Source organism: Rhinolophus ferrumequinum, chromosome 19, assembly GCF_004115265.2.
Source record: "Rhinolophus ferrumequinum isolate MPI-CBG mRhiFer1 chromosome 19, mRhiFer1_v1.p, whole genome shotgun sequence".
NCBI lineage: Eukaryota > Metazoa > Chordata > Mammalia > Chiroptera > Rhinolophidae > Rhinolophus > Rhinolophus ferrumequinum.
This window is the reverse complement of record NC_046302.1, coordinates 37,904,518-37,924,474: the sequence shown is the minus strand read 5'-3', so window position 1 is coordinate 37,924,474 and position 19,957 is coordinate 37,904,518. Positions and strand designations below refer to the sequence as shown.

The 19,957-nt window shown below is 40.2% G+C and overlaps 1 protein-coding gene across 1 annotated transcript in view; it reads left to right on the top strand.

Annotated features, from left to right (window-relative positions):
• The window catches only part of PSTPIP2 (proline-serine-threonine phosphatase interacting protein 2), a 75,738-nt gene extending 67,775 nt beyond the window's left edge, over positions 1-7,963 (top strand). The window contains exons 8-14 of the mRNA XM_033087851.1: positions 516-561; positions 1,457-1,536; positions 4,246-4,344; positions 5,421-5,517; positions 5,639-5,720; positions 6,790-6,824; positions 7,906-7,963. Of these exons, the coding sequence (XP_032943742.1) occupies positions 516-561; positions 1,457-1,536; positions 4,246-4,344; positions 5,421-5,517; positions 5,639-5,720; positions 6,790-6,824; positions 7,906-7,955 (489 nt within the window). The 3' untranslated portion in view covers positions 7,956-7,963. The remainder of the gene's footprint in view (positions 1-515; positions 562-1,456; positions 1,537-4,245; positions 4,345-5,420; positions 5,518-5,638; positions 5,721-6,789; positions 6,825-7,905) is intronic.
• Positions 7,964-19,957: the final 11,994 nt, after the last annotated feature.

Below are 19,957 nucleotides of genomic sequence, written 5' to 3'. Positions count from 1 at the left end.
AATAATCTTAATTATAAATGGATCTGCACCCTAAGCTCCCGGCAATGTCTTCCGTTAGGCTATTAGGATCTTCTGAACCAGAGAAACCCTTGTCACAATTTTGGGGTTCTGGAAGAGCTAGAGAAAGGAGGCCATAGGGGAGGGAGAGGGGTGATAAGAAGTGGGGGAGGGGTTCTGATTTTTTTTTTCCCCTTGAAAAGTCAAATTATGTATTCTTTGTAGCCAGTCTGCCTCCTGCTTGGGTATGTTAGAAATTTAATTCTATAAAATCTATAAGATTGCCGGCAACCAGAGGGCAGGGGTATGTCTTTAGAAATACATAGGGTAAGCTGCTTGATGGATACTTTCCTATGGCAATAAGATTAGAGAGCAAGTTGAATGATTTGCTCATGAGTGAAACATAGGGAAGTCTGGGACTAGCCCTTGTCTCTTCATAGTAATTGCTTTTAGGTCTCTTCTGCCCAGAGAATCCTGGCCCAGCATTCCTGATCTCTTGTTCTGTTTTCTCCCCACAGCTTTTTGTGAAACTGGCAACTTCCAAGACAGCAGCAGAAGACTCGGGTGAGCGGGCTGCTCCCAGGGATAGGGGAGGATTGTGGTGAGGTTTACATTATCCTAAATCTGTCTGAGAAAGGTCGTTTCATAGAACTTCCAGTAAAGAATAGCTGGATAGACAGCAGGATTAACAAGCTATCAGAAGGGAGAAATCAGGGAGAAAGGGAGGAAAAGAGGGAGGGAGGGAAGGGAAACTGGGGGGAAGCACAGGAGGCAGCAGTTTCTGGCCACTGCCTGCTTAGTCTGGCTGCCTTCCATGTAATTGCCTAGTGGTGGTGGGGGTCATGTGACAGCTGCTATGTAATCAATCGGGTGGATGCTGACTCTGATTTATTGGAACATCTGCCTTAAAAGCCACTTGCAGCCCTGATAACTCTTCTCTGCTGTGAAAGAAACAGCCAAGTGGCGAGGCCTTCTCATCATCAAAATATAAGATCCAAACCAGGTGTATACAAAGATTTCTAATCCGCAGAGCATCCTCTAGGAAATACGCCTGTCTTGACGGTGGTTACTTAAGAAGTCTCTAAGCCCCAAACTAAAGTAACTTGGTGCCTCTTTAGGGCTCAAGGTAGTTCTCTTCTCTGCATCCCTCCTTCGTTGGATAATTTTCCTGAAGACGGAAAGGGGTGGAAGCTTTTGAGGCCGAATTAGATAAACTCTGGTTGAGGTTCCTTGTATGCTTTCTCTTCTTTCTTGGATCATTTCTTGCTAATTGCTTGGTTCAGTGCTTATTTCACCAAGACCTTATAAGGGTGAGAGATGTAATTGCGGCCTTCCAACGTTCAGAGCCCCGTGGAGCCCGGTGAGCTCACCGCCAGCCCAGCGGCGTGAGCCTGAGGGTGGGTCTGCGAGCTGCTCTCCTGTCGGGTTTCTGAAGCCAGGCCCCTCCCCTCCATTGCAGACAAGGCTTACATACAGCACATCAATACGCTGGATAAGATCCGAGAAGAGTGGCAGAGCGAGCACATCAAGGCCTGCGAGGTAACCGAACCGGAAACTGCTCAGGAGGGGGTGGGTCTGCCTCCTGGAAATTGTCGAGTCTACTTTTGTAGAGATGCTTTGCCCCGTTTATGATACCCTTCAGTTCTGACAGAATTGCTTGAGGGCAGATTAGAAATCAGGAATTTAAATGTAGGATGGCAGGAACTGGAATGTTTTCCCCCAAATCTCATCTTCTGCCTCCTCCCCACTCTGACCATGCTTTCCAACTCTTTTCAAGGCCTTCTGCTAATGTTTGGCTAGCAAGCACGAAACAAATGAATCAATTAATGGTTAAATTAATGGTTAATGAATCATTAATTAATTAATGGTTAACCTTTTGAGAACCTCACAGGTACTTAGTATGTGATAAGGAAAATCAGAGAGAAGGTGAGCAGGCTTTAGAATTTTTTACCCTTCTCACACCTGTTTTCATCATTGCCTCCATTCGTATTCAGCTCATGACCTCACTTATAATTTCCCAGAGAAAATAAGACATAAGCTGGAAATTTTCTGAAGTTTCGGTCACTCTGCCTACACGTTTTCTTACCACTGGTTCTCAAAGTGAGGTCCCAGGAACTGTGTAGCATCAGCATTGCCTGGGAACCTCTTAGAGATTCAGAGTCTCAAACCAACTCCAGACCTATCGAATCTGAAACTCTGCGAGTGGGCCCAGTAACCTGTCTTAATAAACCCTCCAGGCGCCTCTGCTGCGAATTCAAGCATGAGAACCACTGATCTACACACTCCACTCCTCACCTTTTCTCCTGTTATAGTAGAAAAAGGGCTGTTCCCACCCTATTGAGATCTTCTCGCTGGGGACGGGATCCCATCCAGCTGGCTTGTGCATAGCTCCCTTTCATGTGAACTTCTATTATTTACACAAACTCAGCTCATTCCTGGCTTTAAAACCTACCCGCAGCAGTCTGTTGCTTCCCGTCTGCTCTCTTCCTGGCCAGGCTTCTTGAAGGAGCTGTCTCCACATCCTCATTGCTCCTGCCTGTCCCGGCCTGCTGTGTCTTGGGTTTGCGTCCCTGCAGCGGCTCTCTGCGAGGACCCAGTGATCCTGTTGGTGTGAGGTCCATCAGGCCTCGGCAGTTTCTACTCTTATTTGACTGGTCTTTACTATCTGATACTGTGGTTCACTCTCCCCCTTCTACATAAAACCCTCTTTTCTGCTTTACTTCCTTAACTTTACATTCTCATGGAAAAGCCTGGAATAAAGCCATTTTTATTAGGTTTAAGAACATGCAAAGCAATACGGTATACATCTAATGGATATGTACATACTGTGTTTCCCCGAAAATAAGACCTAGCTGGACCATTAGCTCTAATGTATCTTTTGGAGCAAAAATTACTATAAGACCTGGTATTATATTATATTATATTATTATATTATATTACATTATATTATTATAAAGATCCGGTCTTATATTAAAATAAGACCAGGTATTATATTACATTATATTATATTATACCCAGTCTTATATTATATTAAAATAAAACTGTGTCTTATATTAATTTTTGCTCCAAAAGACGCATTAGAGCTGATTGTCCGGCTAGGTTTTATTTTCGGGGAAACACGGTATTATAAAAACCTGCATGAGAATGATAAAACTTAGGATAGTGGTTATCTATGGAAAGGAGGAAAGTGATGCAGATTGGGAAAAGCACACAGGGGCTTTAACAGAAGCTGAAACAAATATGGCCACAATTTTTGACAAAGCTAGGTTGTTGGTACATGGAATTTATTGCTCTCATGATTCTATGCGAAATATTCTATAATAAAAATAATGTAAATTTTAGTGTTTATATACTATAAATAAATATATAAATACTAAAATATAATTCTATATAAATAGTAAAATATTTACAGGTGAAATAATGTCTTTGTTTCAAAATACTCCAGGAAGTAGGTGAGTTGGTAGGGATGTCGGTAAAACAGATTTGGTTGTGAGTTGATAAATGTTTATACTGGTGAGAGGTACATTATACTCTTCTGTCTACTCTTGTATATGTTTGAAGTTTTATATTCTAAAAAGTTCTAAAATGTAATAGTGTTGTATTCAATATTTTAAAAATACATTAATATGTACCATTCACTGTTGAATAGTATAGTATCTATTTTATAGAATAGCTTGGTTTTCCAAAAGTTGATATTTGTTTATATTTCAAAAAGTATTGTTCTGGCAGTGACTTTAAAAAAAACAACAACTTTTTTATTAAGGAAAATTTCAAACATACACAAAAACAGAAGACAAGTGCAAGGACCCCCATGTACTCTTCAACTAGCATCAACAAATATGACCGTCATGCCAATTGAATTCATTCGTTGGTATGTGTGTAGGGGGCAAATTTTCAATCTGAGGCTCCGGAAGGCTGCCCAGGTGGAGACGCATCTTAAGCAGCTGGAAATGTGAGCTGGAATTCAGGTTACATCCAATACATGGGTGTCTGGGTTCATCATAGCCTCTTACCTTCAGAATTATAATCAATCCAGTTTGTGTTAATACTATATTAGAATTCATTTGCATTCTTTGCCTGCTATGAGAGTTTATGAATTCTCTCAGTGCTGGGGGTAGTACCCTAAATGGGACAATAATTGAGGATTGACAATAATTGAGGGTTGACACTGTTTCTTAAGTCATAGCCAGTCTAGACAAATGGCCGTTTTCTCTGTATATGTATGTACATGTAGTTGTGTTTCTGCAGGTGTTTGAGGCTCAAGAATATGCACGAATAAACTTCTTTCGGAATGCCTTGTGGTTACACGTGAATCAGCTGTCGAAACAATGTGTCACAAGCGATGACGTAAGTCAGAGACATCCATGCAGGATTCATTAGAGTGGAAAGAACTGTAGACATTTATTAATTCAGCCCCCTCATCTGAGGCACAGAGAGGTACAGTGACTTGCCCAGGGCCACACTGTGAGTTGATAGAAGGATCCAGATAAACATCTAACCTGACTGACTCTTGGTCCACTTTGTTGCCATGATTTTCTCTTATAGAAATTCAGAGTTAGGGCAGGAGAGCGGAGAAGGGAGACCCAAATGCAGTTTAAATTGTGAAAGACAGAGGTGTCACAGCGTGAATGTGAGTCCCAGAGGGTCACTCCAGGTCAGCACCAAATACTAGCAGACCTGTGCCCAGGCTAATGGTCGCGCCAGGGCTCAGGATTTACTTTAATGGCATTTCCAGGACCATTATCCAAGTTTAACTTGTGCACAGCAATCCTTATGGGCTTCTCAGATCTCAGAGGGACCAGAATCAAGTTATCACAACCTTCGTTGCTAAGAAATAGCCACCCTCACTTAGATGAGACATTTGCTTTAGAAGAGCAATTAAATACTCAGAAGACCTGTAGCACTGAATGGAAGAACTTTGCTCCAAGTTAAATAAGTATCTTTGCATTTGTGGGTGGCATTGTTCTTGTGTCATGGGACGTGTTATCTATATTCTTTGTTCAATCAGTATTTAAAAAGAAATCTTTTCAAAACAAAATTTGGAAATGAGTCAGCCATTCATCAAGCCTCCTGTTTTAATACCATGTTTCGCTGAAAATAAGACCTAACTGGACCATCAGCTCTAATGCGTCTTTTGGAGCAAAACTTAATATAAGACCCGGTCTTATTTTAATATAATATGAGACCGGGTCTTATATAATATAAGACTGGGTCTTAAATAATGTAATAATATAATATAATATAATATAATATAATATAATATAATATAATATAATATAATACTGGGTCTTATATTAATTTTTGCTCCAAAAGTCACATTAGAGCTGATGGTCGGGCTTGGTCTTATTTTCGGGGAAACACGGTAAGCCATATCACAATTTTGATGGACATCCCTCTACCTTGATATATCTTCTTTTTGTTAGATGTATGAACAAGTCCGTAAGAGTTTAGAAATGTGCAGCATTGAGAAGGACATTGAGTACTTTGTGAATCAACGAAAAACTGGACAGACTCCACCAGGTGAATAGAACAGTGGGCTTGGGGGTTTATTTAAGCAATTTTATTAGTCTTTCTTGTCTCATGCCATTGAGAAAGGAAGACACCTGCCTCCTCATGTATTGTTTCTTGATGATTTCTGTAGCACCCATCATGTATGAGAATTTCTACTGCCCCCAGAAGAATGCAGCCCCACCTGGAAAGGCTACAGGGACTAACTTGGCAAGGTAATGACCAGCTTCCTTTCACATGAAAAAAATATTTTTAATAAACTTTTTTTTATCATTAGTGTCATAAGACATTAGAAGTGGATCATGTCTACCACTGCATTTGCTTAGTGAGGTTGCTAGAGTTTTGGAAAAAGCATTTTTAGGATAAATGTGAAATGAATTTTACTAGCCATAGTTCGAGGACAATATCATACTTGGCTGTGATTATTTTTCTTCATGCATGAATCCTATACCTTTCTTACAGCCTGTACAGAGCAGGAGTCAGCAAATTCTGTCCCGCCCCATGAGTCAAATTTGACCTGCCTGTTTTGGTAGGGCCTGCGGGTTAAGAATAGTTTTTACATTTTTTAATGGTTGAATAACAAATGGAAAGGATACTATTTTGTGACATGTGAAAATGACATAAAATTCAAAGTTCAGTGTTTCTATGTAAAGTTTTCTTGGCACCTGACCACACTTATCTGTGGCTGCTTTCGCACTAGAGTAGACTTGTGACAGAAATGGTATGTGGCCAGCAAAGCCTGAATCATTCACAGAGGCGTTTGCTGCCCTTGATATAAAGGATCCTGAGAGAAGAGAAACTTTTGTTTCATATACAGTCATCTTGAAGCGGTTTTGAAAAAGATCATGGAGGGGACTGCATGATCCCCACCAATATTTAAGAATGCCAGGCACTGTTCAAAACAGTCCACATTAGCTCCTTTAATCCTCACAGTAAGGTAGGAGCTGCTTGTATTTCCCATTTTACATGTGAAGAGGCTGCTGAACAAGGAACTCAGGGCACCCTGGCCACACAGCTAAGGTGTTCATTCTGCCAGTCTGGGCCGCGGGGTGAGGGCCCTGGGCCGCTGACCACTGTCCATCCCGCTCCTCAGCTCCACAGAATGTCTGCAACTTAGCTTCCAGAAGGTCGGTGCTGCAGACTTTTCTCTTCATCTGAATTTTGTTTTGACCTCTCCAAAGCAGAAACCAGACCTGATTAGAGTGTAATATGTTTGGTGTGTGAAGTAGAAACTTAGGAAAAACCAGAACGTCTCTGAAAGACTTTGGTGTTCATTTCTTACAGGAGGGGACCTCTCCCAGTTCCTAAAGGTTTACCAGGTAGGTCACCAAGAAAGACCTTTGGAAATGCTTATGTCAGGTTTTCTTTAAGGTTGAGTAGCTAGAATTTTGAAATAAAGGGAAAGACAGGAATAAATAGAATCAAATTCCCGAGAGAACAAGTCTATATTAGAATCTTACTATAATCCTGTGGGTCACAGAGTGCAATTTGGTAATTGGTGGTCTATTTGATAGCTTATCCAAGAGAATTTATTTCCTGGAGTACCAAAACAAACTTCTTATAAGGCAGTGTTACTTAAGAGATTATTTCAACTTGGGCCATATCTCAGCAGAACTGAGATATGGTTTCCTTTGGATTGCACAGAAATATAATTTATAGGAGGCACAGATGTCTAGAACCATATAACTTAATATTATATGTTTTGTACATGGCCCATAATTGGATCTTTCACTAATAACTGGTCTCTTTTTTCTCTGAACTCCGATACCTCTGGGAGAAACACACATTTTAGCATTTTTCTTTTTTTTAATTCCTTGGATAATTATGAGATTCTTGAGGGCAGGCACTTGGTTTTTTCCTTATCACTCACAATTCCTCAGTACTCAGTACACATTTCATCAGTACTGAGCACATAGTAGGTGCTAAGCAAATATCTATTATTTGAATAAAAGAAAGATATACCTATCAAGGGAAGGAGGGAAGAAACAGCTAATGCTGCATTTAGCAGCTTAGCAACAAATTAGTGACTGAAAAACAATTTAGTGGCTGAAATTATATCTTTGAACAATATAAGGATTTAAATGATCTTTTTTTCTTGTTGCCTTACAATTGCCGCTTGATAATGTGGGACTTATTTTTGTCCATGTTTCGAAGATGACTTTACTGTGGGTGGGGCTCTCTGGGCATGGATAAAAAAGGGCAAAGAAATCACCAGAGTGATTTCCAGAATATTCTCTGAGTTCCAGTTATGACTACCACTTGTAGGTTTTGTTGCCGGGTACAGTTCCTTCTTACAAAAGGGACATCCCTAGGATCTTTGAGAGGAATGCCTTGAGTTGAAAGACCTTAGCCCATGGGAGAATGTTGCCTTCATGTTGCTCTGTGTCCTGCCCTTTGCAGATGACCCAGATTATTCTTTGGTTGATAACTACAGTTTGATCTACCAGTAACATCAGTGGTAAGAGCCTTTAATTTTTCATGTTATCAAGTTGCATTTAGATTGGTGATTGTATTTTTGAAGTCTTTGACTCCTCTTTATAACACCACTGAACGTGATGTCTCGTAGCAGGCGGGCACACTCACTGGTGGATGTGGTGTTCTTGCAGGATGTCTTCTCTGGATCCCACTGCTGAAAGGAGACTGGAGACCACTCCGGTGGTCTCCGTATCTGACTGAGGGTATTTTCCCTTCGTTAGTTATTCTACCACTCTTTTGTCTTGCTCTCATTAAGTTCCTTCATGGCTATTGCTCATCTACATGTAAAGCAATACTCACAAATGACATACACCTCATCCTTACTCCTTCATTTCCAAAAGAGGAAAAGTCAAGTAAAAGGAAGTCAATAAAAATAAGGCAAATGCTACTATAGTCACAAAACATACAAAGGCATCACATGATAATCCTGCACTAGGTTATTAGTGTTCTGAACTAGCAAACCACAAGGATTCCTAGAACAGAACAACTAAGCCAACCATGGATACAAAGATGACTCTTACTCTTTGGCATTCCAGGGCATTTGGCATTCCACATGCCCCAAGTCAGTATCAGTCTTCACTAATGCTTAGGAATGATTCTGAAGCCACAAATAGCAATGCTAAATGAAACTCCTCATAAAGTACAATTCTTTTAACCCAAATGGGCCTATCTTGGGGTATGATGCTATATGCATATATGAGCAAAGGAAAGGTCCAAAAAGATATAATCCCAAACAGGTAATTGTTTTTCTTTTTGTTTGCCCACATGTTCTAATTTGCCTGCAATACACATTTATTCTTTAATTAAAAACTGTTTTAAAGAATTGATCCTGTTGCGTATTTCTGACCGTAGTGTATTTTTCTGGGGGTGATCGGAGAGGTGGCAGGGATGCAGGAAGGCATAAAGGAACTGGAACGACCTCTCTCCTACCCTTCCTGGTCTGGTGTTTGTGACATTTGCTGTCACTTATGAAACAAAACAGGTTTTACCAGGGCTCTTCTAACCTTTCCTGAGGCTGTGATGTGCATGTGCTTTTCCTTCAGGGTTCTATACAACTGAAAAGTGCTTAGAAGTGAGGACATTAAGCATTGCTTGTCTTCCGCCCTCTGAAAACACCTGCTTTGTGACTTATAGCCAATTAGCTAACTAGGAGGGGAGTCATAGTGTCTTGATTAGATAGAAATAATCAGCTAGTATTATTTAGATTTAAACTTAAGTCTTTACATTGCTTAAGAAGTGTGTTTACTATTTAAGGAAATTTGCTGTAAAAGATAATGGACAATTGAAGACATAACCTACCCCATACTCGAACTATATCTAACTTTCCGATGTACAGTGGCCTTTACAACCAGTCATCATTTCTTCTTCATTTCATAAGCTTCCATCTTTCTCATGGAAAGAGACAAGGCCCATATTAGATGTAGAGCAGAACCTGGAAATCAGTGACGTGGGATTCAAAGTGAAACCACTCTCTGGAACACCGTGTAGGTGATGGCTATGGCTAGAGCACTAGCAGCTCCAAGAGTTTTTATTTTGTTTTATTTTTTACATCTTTCTTTCTTGCCCTCACCAGTTTGCATACAGCATGTATTCGAGTGGCTCAATAATTGCGTTTAAATCAGCAACTCTAGTTCCTCAGAGCCCAGCAATCTGCTGTTTGAATGCAAGATGCTAATACCAACCATTTAGTCAAGTTATATCATTTCATCGGTGTTCATTAGTGTGTGCACCAGCGCAATGATAGGAATTCAACATATACTGGTATAATTGACTGAATTTAAGAGAATTTTAAAGAAGGGAGTCTACCTTAGTAACTTAGTGAAGCAGCTCATCACAGCATTTAAAATAGTTTGAATGAACATTTGGAATTGAATTTAAATAAGAAGGTTTAGGAATTTGCGATTTGTTCTGCAGTTGTTGATTTTAGCTGCTGTTTCTGTTCTTCATTCTAACATACTTAGGTAGAGACAGATTACAACTTTTGAATTTAAAAATATGTGTATCAAAAAATATAAATCCATGTATTATTTACCAGAGAGCAATGCTATTCTCCTCATATTCCACTTTCCATCACTTGGAATACCCATTTCTCACCCTGTGTTTTCCCTGGCCAACCACACTTATCTGCATTGAATAAAATCTCAATGTTGGAGCTGGCTGCTGACATGAATGATTAATCCAAATGAAATTTCTTTGTTATTTTCTTTCAGAAAACAAATCTTTTTCTGGCTGGTGCTTCTATGGCATGGAAGGAGGCACTCGGAACAGCAGAATCTGTAGAAATTATGTCAATCATGAAGACTTTGAAGTGAACCCTTGCTGTAATTTTTTGATATTTTAAATTTATGGTAGACATTTAGTTTAACTTAAGCTAGTTGAACTCTGCAGTTTCTAAAACAAGTTTACAAATTGCCCCAGACTGAAGAATAATCCTTTCCTAATCGGTTACTAAAGTAGTAAACGAACTGTGTTTTCTTCTTGATCCATCCAGTACAGTCTCTGGATTTGGAGCCTTGACTCGGGGCGTGGGGGGCAGGCATGGCTGCAGAGGAGTCTGAGCCATCGACCTGCATAAGAAGCTCCCTTGGCTTTGGGGCAGCGTGCTGTGGATTTCCCACAGCAACACACACTCTCGGTGGTGCAAGATTTAAAATTACCTTCCTTTTTGGCTGGAAGACTTAGAGGCCATCTGATCGTACTTACAGATGAGGAAATGAGGCCCAGAGGTGTGAAATCAATTTCCTTACTGTTCTCTCAGCTGATTGGGTACAGAACCAGAAGAGACTGCTAGTGTATCCGACATCACAATTCTTCTAACCTTCCCTGAGGCTGTGATGCTCATGTTGAAATTTGAGCTGCCAAATGTTTTTTGCTGGCATCTACTCAATTGGGAAAATTACCAGGGTTTAAATGTCAGATTTATTTTTATATGGCTCACTCTGTGTACTGAACTACAGAGCACCAAATTTAATTTAATATAAGAAACATTGATTGTAAAATATGCCATTATTTTCTACACCACTAAGAAAGTTGGGTGGGGGAGAGTTGACAATTAACTTGTGACAATTAATGGCCATGCCCATTTAAATTTGAGATGCTAAAGTGTGCCAAAAAAAAAAAAAAATATATATATATGTATATATACATATCTCCTAGAATCAATGAAATATGACTCTATTTTTTGAAATATTTTGACTCTATTCCTAAAGAGAAATTTAGAGTTACAAAGCTGGTTCTCAGTCCTGACTCTTAGAGAATCTTGCTGGATCCTGGAATCTTTAAAGTGTCGATCTTACCCTTTCTCAAAAATTGAGGTCTTCCTTTGGTCACCCACAAAGAACAGGGAGATTATGTACTTTTTGCACAACATTCACACACTGTGAGAAAATGGTTCATTGTAGTTCATGACAAGTTAAAATAGCACTGTCACAAAATAAAATAAAATAATAAAATGCGTGTAAGATAAAATAACACTGGTACTTATGTTGTAAAATTCTGTTACCACAAAGAGCAAATGTTTTCCTCTTCTGCTGTATGCATTAACTTTCCCAGAACTATGGACAAATTGATTGAAAGAAGATTGATTATTTCCCCTCTTTTAATGTAAGGCACTACTGAAAGTGACAGCTTCTTGTCAGGACAGGAAAATTGCATCAGTTGGACATCCTTTTGAGAAACTGAAGTTTGCAAAGGGCCATTGACTTCCCCAAATTGAATAGGCTCAGGAAATTTTCCTTCAAACTCAGAACATTCTATTTTTAAGTACTTTATTTATTGTCAGCAATTCCTCAGGGATGTCACTTTTCTCTCTGTTAGTGTGATTGATGTAAAAGTGTTTTACGAATTGAAAATATTTTTATTTTATTGCTCTTTCAGTGTGATATGAAATAAAGATTCTTGGTGATTTGGGATTTATTTTGCATTTTGGTGTTAACCATCTCTCTCTCCCAAGTGCTATTTGACCCCTTGTCACATTAGTTTTTGTTAGACTACAGAAGGACACACTGCTGGTGAGGGAAGCCAAGCAGAGTTGGGTGCCATGCCACTTCCTTCTGGTGCCAGCTGCAAGGTCAATTCCTCAAGGACGCTCCTTCCCTTCCTCCAGACTAGGTTGGATCCTACTGCTGTATCCTTCACCCCTCCCACATTTTCCTAGTTATTACACGATTCACTCTTGAAATTAGTTGTTCAAGGTCTGGCTTCCCTCCTAGACTGTAACCTCCATGAGAGCAGGGACCTTCTCTATCTTTTTTCCTGCAGTCGCCCTATCACCTGACACATAGTAGTAAACATGAAAGAATCAGTAGCCTAGAAGAGAACTCAGTTAGAGAAAGAACCAGTTGAGAGAGAAATAAGGAGTGTAAAGGAAGCAAAGCCAGTCAAATAAGTATACATGTTAAATTTAGTAAATATGAGCTCCTCTGTAGACTGTTGGAGTTCTTAATTTGGGTTCCACCATAAGCAGACCCTGACATAAGAATTTGAGTGCCGGTACTTTTTCTGGGGGGTGATCCCAGAAAGCACCGGGATGGAAGTGGGGAAGTAAGCCAGGGTAGAGAAGGAAAACAAAAAAGCGTGCATGATCAAGCAAGTTACCACAGTGGGCAACTGGAACCTAAGCCTTTTGGGGATTTGTGGGAGATAGTGTGGGACTCGCACCTTGGCGGTATCTTACCTGAGGCGAGGGGCTGGGCTAGTCATTCACCAACTCCTATTAGTCACTGGTCGAGGGCAGCTCCTAGGAGGCATTAATTCTGGCCTGCTGTAAACGCTGGCAGATTGGGTCCCAGTAGCCTCCAAGGGTCTTCAGGCAGATGCACTTCCTGACAGTTGGAGGCTGGGCTGGTGTGTAAAAGAAATGATAGATACTAAGGGGATTTGGATGGGACACTGACAGTGCTGACACCTGCCTGGCTCCGATTCCTCTGTGCCCACATGCATTTTACTCCATCCCGTCACTACTTCTTCAAGTCCCCCTTTCCAACACACACACACACACCAGGAAGTGTAGTAGGACAAGCTATAGTCCCTGTTGCTACAGATGAGTTCATCATTGATATTCATTATCTCCTGCCTCCACCCCGTTAAGGAATGAATTGTGTCCACCCAAATTCACATGTTGAAGTCCCAACCCTCAGCACCTCAGAGTGGAACTATTTTTGGAGGTAGGGCCTTTAAAGAGGTAATTAAGTTGAAGTAAGGCTATTGGGGTGGGGGCCCTAATCCAGCCTGACTGGTATCCTTATAGGAAGAGGAGGAGGCACGAGGGGTGAGTGTGCACAAAGGGGCGACCATGTGAAGAGGCATCTAAGAGGCCGCCATCTGCAAGCCAAGGAGAGAGCCCTCAGAGGAAACGAACCCTGCCAGCACCTTGATCTTGGACTTCTAGCCTCCAGAACTGTGAGAAAAATTAATTCTGATTATTTAAGCCACCAGCCGGTGGTATTTTGCTATGGCAGCCCTCGCAAGCTAAGACACCCACATTCTAGATGCCCTTCACCGCTGGCTGGTCTTCTGCTTGTCTAGGTTGCTTGACCGGTAGAGTAACCAGACCCTCCTCCCTAAGGGGTCTTAACCCCTGGTTATCAAGCCCTTGTCAGACCCTGTTTGCTGAAATTGTCAGTTTGTGTTTATCACCAGGCCTGGCAACACCAAGAGGCAGCCCAGTAGCCCTTGCGGCCCCCTTTCCTCATAGTCATCACCTACTCCTGCTGGGATAGTTCCTTTTGCTTGCTGGTCTACTGGTATGTGGACCCCCAATGACCAGGCATCAGCCATAGTTTTAATGGAACCCTTTCTATGTCCCCTGGTAGATGTATCCCTTGCCAACTACCTGGAATCAGGTGCTCTAGTCCAGCAGAGCGTAACATTGAAGGGATGGGAACCCAAGTTCCCCAAGTGGGTCAATGTGAGCTCTGGTGACAGAGGCCACTCTTACTATTTCCCTTGGCTTTCAGATTTGTGTTTTCTTACCTAGTGAAGCCAGAACACATTGTGGCCATATTAGCACCATATACTTCATCTTTAAGACCAGTTCTCCAATTGTGCAAGATATTCTCAAGTTGCTGTACCTTTAAGAGGCCACTGCAATATTCTATCAGGGCTGCAGCTTTTAGTTGCAGTGGTTTGTAGTAGACAAAGTGGAGCCCATGGACCTTTGCACATTGTTGTACCACCTGCACTGTAAAGTGAAGCTCTTGGTGTAAGGCATGAGTTCTCGACAAGGACACTATTGTTCTCAAAGGGGTGAAAATTGGTTTTTGGTTGGCAAAACAAATCTTACTCTTTTTACATATAAAGCACAGATGTACAGTGCATAAACAGATACAATGGTATTAGAATTTCGTGGGAGTGGCAATTAGGAAAAAAATGTCCAAAAAGGCTCCATGGGGGTTAATATCCAAAATTTATAAGGAACTCATATAACTCAACACCAAAAAACCCAAACAATCCAATTAACAAATTGGCAGAGGACCTGAATAGACATTTCTCCAAAGAGGACACACAGATGGCCAACAGACATGAAAAGATGCTCAACGTCACTAATCATCAGAGAAATGCAAATGAAAACTACCATGAGATGTCACCTCAACACTTGTCAAAGTGACTACATCAGTAAATAAACAAACAACAAATCTTGGTGAGGATGTGGAGAAAAGGAAACCCTTGTGCACTGTTGGTGGGATTGCAAATTGGTGCAGCCACTATGCAAAACAGTATGGAGGCTCCTCAAAAAATTAAAAGTAGAGCTACCATATGACCCAGCAATTCTACTTCTGGGTATTTATCCAAAGAAATCCAAAACATGAATTTGAAAGATATCTGCATCCATATGTTCACTGCAGCATTATTTACAACAGCCAAGATATGGTAGCAATCTAAGTGCCCATCAATCTAAGTACATATATACAACGGAATATTACTCAGCCATAAAAAAGAATGAAATCTTACCATTTGTGACAACATGGGGGGAGCTAGAGGGTATTATGCTAAGTGAAATAAGTCAGAGGAAGACAAATACCATATGATTTCACTTATATGTGGAATCGAAAGAACAAAATAAATGAACAAACAAAACAGACTCATAGATACAGAGAACAAACAGGGTTGCCAGATGGGAAGGGGGTTCATGAGTTGGGGTGAAAAAGGTGAAGGGATTAAGAAGAACAGATTGGTAATTACAAAATAATCATGAGGATGTAAAGTACGGCATAGGGAATATAGTTAATATTGTAATAACTATGTCTGTGGTGACAAGTGGGTACTAGACTAATGGAGGGGATTGCTTCGTAAAACATAAATGTCTAACCACTATGCTGTACGCCTGTACACCTGAAACTAATATAAAATCATATTGAATGTCAACAGCAATCGAAAAATAAATAAATAAATAGGTAAATAGGTAAATAAATGGCTCCTTAGGGGAGTGGTAATGAAAAACAATTCGATAAACACTGGTCTAAGGTAATGTTATATGAAATTTCATAATGACACATCATTCTTTTAGCCTTTGGATAGTGTTGCTGGCCAAGGCTCTTCCGGCAGAAAAGGAAAATCTATTCTTGGAGTCAGTCCCAGTAGAAATGAATGTCTGCCCCTTCCAGAGTGGAAGGAGTTTAATGGAATCAATTTGCCACCAGTAGCTCGTGGGTCTCCTTTAGCGATAGTAACATATGTATTTAGGGCTCAGCTTCAACCTCTGGGGTGAATTGGTCAGACATCTAGCGGTAGCCACGAGATCAGGTATGGTGAGTGGGGGCCCCTGTAGAATTTCTTTCATCCCTGCCACCACGGCTACTCTGTTCACGAGCCCGCTGAGGATCACGCACTGGGGTGGCCAAGGACAGAGGCTGGCTGGATTCCATTGGATGATGAGTCCTCCTAACCACCTGGTTGTTCCGCATCTCCTGAATTTGCCCACTGTCTTGTGGGCACTGATATGAGATGTTAAGATTTGCATATTTGTTGCCTATTCATTTGCTGTTCCTCATGGTAATCACCTACTCCCGCCAGGCTAGTTGCTCCTTTCTTTGCCCTCGTAGCTCTTCAGTCTTCTAATATTGTTCCCTGATCAACCAATCAAGTCATGTGCCCAGGAGTCTATGGGTATAGTTACCTTGGGCTACTCCTCCCTTCACCCCAGGTGGATGACCAGCTGTGTTAATTCGTGCACCACCCACTGGGGATATTTTTCTTCTCCATGGTTTTTCGGTTTTTCACAGTCACTCCTAAGTGGGGCTGTAGTGTGCCAACTGTCCACAGACTAACTACAATTGACATATAGAGCTGACCTATTCTTGAACCAAGCCTGAGTTTGTTTGCTCTTCTCCATCAGTTGGGTTGAAGGAAACCTCCTATGAGGCCACAGACATGAGCTGAAGGAGAGCCATAAGTGTAACAAAGGAAGGTGATGGAGGTGTTTGCATTGCTTTTTTGTGTAATGCATTTGGTTTTCTGGATTTGCCCGATCTGATCCAGAATGTACCATTTTCATTGTCTCGTTTGATGGATTGCTGATGTGCTGGCCTGACTCAGTGGGTCTGCAGAAAGCTAAAATAGTTTAGTAGCAACATTATTTCATGTTCATGTTTCCTTTATAATATTACAAAGCGTATCTCTTTAAATGCTGCCATAGAAGCTTTCTGGCTTTGTTAGTCCCTAGTGACCTGAGCTTCTAGTTTTCTTCAGTGTGTCAATAGCAGTTGATAACAACCATCATTGACTCCATATCTTTCAAATGCTAGTGATGCTGCATAAGCCCTCTCCCCTGATCGTAATTCACCATAGATGAGGCCTCCAATAATTGTATGCTTTACCTCAGAGTTTCTCCCCATTCCACTTCTATAAGCACTGAGATACTTGTTACCATGTGTCTGGGAAGGCATCTAATTCCATCCTGATATCTGAGTACCATTTCTGATACTGTCTTAGTTTGGGTTACCCCAGAAGGAGGCCTGGAGATAAGGATTTGAGATGAAGTAGTTTATTTAGGAGACGAATCTGGTGGACACCAGTAGTAAAATGGGAAATGAACAAGGGAAGAGAAGGAAGTGAATAAAGGGTGTGTTATTAAGCAAATTGCCACTGCGGGAAACAAGATAAATCCCACTAGGGACTCTGAGAAATAGCACAGAACGCATATCTCAGAGTTCTTCCACCCAGCAGGTGAGGGAGCTGGGTATTTGTATTAGTTTGCTAAAGCTAATTATTTAAGCCACTAGGTACCACACACTGGGTAGCTTAAATAATAGAAACTTATTGTCTCACAGTTGTGGAGGCTAGAAATCCAACTCCAGGGGTTGGCCGTGTTGGTTCCTTCTGGGAGATGTGGAGGAAGGATCTGTTCTAGACTTCTCTCCTTGCGTTGTGGATGACTGTCTTCCTCTGGATGTGTTTCTGTGTACAAGCGGCATTTCCCTTTTATAAGGCACCAGTCATACTAAATGAGGGCCCACCATTATGACCTTATTTTGACTTAATTACCTCAGTAAAGACCCTATTTCCAAATAACGTCCCCTTCTGAAGTACTGGGGGGTAGGAGTTCAACATATAAGTTTTGGGGGATACAATTCAACCCGTAACTGTATTTATATGCCAACTTCCATCTGTCACTGGTTGCTGTTTAGTTCAGGACAGTGAATTCTTTCCCTGGCACTTTCAGCCTGTCATACATGTGGCCAAAGAGAGCTTGAGGCTAAGAGGTGCTAGTCATTAGGATTTGGGTTTGTATACTCAGACATAAGTACCCAGGGGATATGAGTGGGACACCAGCAGTGTCTGATGCTTTAGGGGTGCCAATAACTGTTTCTATGACTCATTTAATCTTTTTTTTTTTTAGTGGGGAAGATTATGAGAGGAGAAATAATAGAAAAAAGACAAGTTTTATATGTTTGCTTCCTGTGGAAGCAAAAGTCTATTAACAGAAGAGACCCGGTCTATACAAGAGTCTTTAAAAATATAGGCTGGACATTTTTGGTAAATAATTACTTTCACAGCCACCTAATTGTATCAAGAAACTGAAATAATTGAGAAGTAACATGATTTTTTTTAAATTTAAAAATACATTTGGTACTTATGAATGATGAAATAATTAATGCCTCATACGGAATCATGTACAGGAAGTAATGAACTGTAGAATGAAGACCTCGGAAATCGTGTCAGAGGAGGTTTCACCAATGGGGAATTGCCACCAGATGGCAACAGAGACTCTGGAATGTATTTTTGTGAGCAAGTTTAAGAAAGGTCCACCCTGAGCTCCTTCTTGAATTCAGCAGCTTTCACTGAACGGGTTATGACAAGCACTGTTTCAGATGCTGGCTGACTTATGATCATATTACATTTTGGAATGTCATAACGTAATATGTGAATTATACTCCTACCATGAAAGTCTTGTTCTTGTTTTTAATTGATTGAGATTTTTCTGAAATTAAAAATTATTTTAAATTCTTAAAGCTGCAGTGAAAAGCAATATAACCCATTGGAGGAAAATTTGGTAACTATTCACTAAAATTGAAAATGATAATGTCTCTGATTAACAATTTCCCAGCTAGACATCTATCTTATAGAAGTACACATGCACAAAAATATAGAAGTATAGTTACTTGCAAGCATTGTTTTTATTAATGGAAAAACTGGAAATGACTTAATGGCCATTAGAAGTCTGTTTAAATAAAGTTAGGGAATATTTAATTAATTAAGTTCAAAATGAAGTAGAGCTATGTATCCTTACAAGGAAATAGATTTATGAATTAAAAGGCCACAGATAATACAATACGTAGACACTGAGTATTTCAGAGTGTGATATTTGTATATGGGTAGAAAAAAATCTGAAAGGATCATACTGCACAGCTAATAATGGTTAACTCTAGGGAGAGGAGTGTTAACTTTTTATCGTATGTACTTCTATGTTTGCAGAAACATTTAAGAATATTATAACTTAAATAGAATTATAGAATTTTTGAAGGAAAAAAATGAACCTAATAGCCAATAGTCAACATTGTGACTATTGTGAATAATCAAGTATCTTCTAAATAAAATATTTCTGATATATTCATCTTGGCCCCAGTGTATAAGTTTAGACTATTGTAAACATGGAGCGACTAGGCCTGGCTTCCTACCTTAAAAGTCCATTTATACTATACAACTGTATTGGTTCAAATCCTAGCTCCACTACTAGCTGTGTGACCTTAGGCAAATAATCCAACCTCTCTGAGTCTTAGTCCAAACCTATAAAATGAGAACAATAAAATTATTGACTATGTAGGGTTGTTATGAGAATCAAATGAGTTAATAGTGAAAAGTACTCAGAACAGTTTCTGGCTGATAGTCAGAGCTCAGGAAATGGTGATTATTACTACTCAGGGATCAGTACTAGCAAACTACTCACTGCTAATTAGGTTAGTAATTAACCCTGCTTGCTGTCAATGTGAATTTTTTTTAGAGTTACTGCAGAAAGCGTTTATATATAGAAAAGACATTTGCCATTGCTTTTTAAAATTAATCTTTTAAATTATTTAAAAAATAATCTTCAATTTATTCAAGTTATACACATTTTAAAATTTAAGTCTTCAAGTTATTTTCATAAATTTCAACATTCTATTTATAAATTTTATACATTTGAATAACCACTTTCAAGGGGGAACTGTAACATTTGGTCAACTTAAAATCAATAAACCAAACCTTGATAAACAACCAGTCCCACATATGACTTAAATTTCTTCAAGCATTTTTTTTTTTATAATTTTTAATACTGATCACGGCTGGCAGTCCAGCTCCAGAGAGAGCCCTTGTTCACAATCTTAGCTGTAGAGGGCGCAGCTCACCGGCCCATGTGGGAATCGAACCGGCAACCTTGGTGTAAGGAGCACAGCACTCCAACCACCTGAGTCACCAGGCGGGCCCTCTTCAAGCATTTAAAACGTCAGTATTGAATGTATTTTGATTTCTTCTATTGCCTGAACTGACTGACCAATCAACC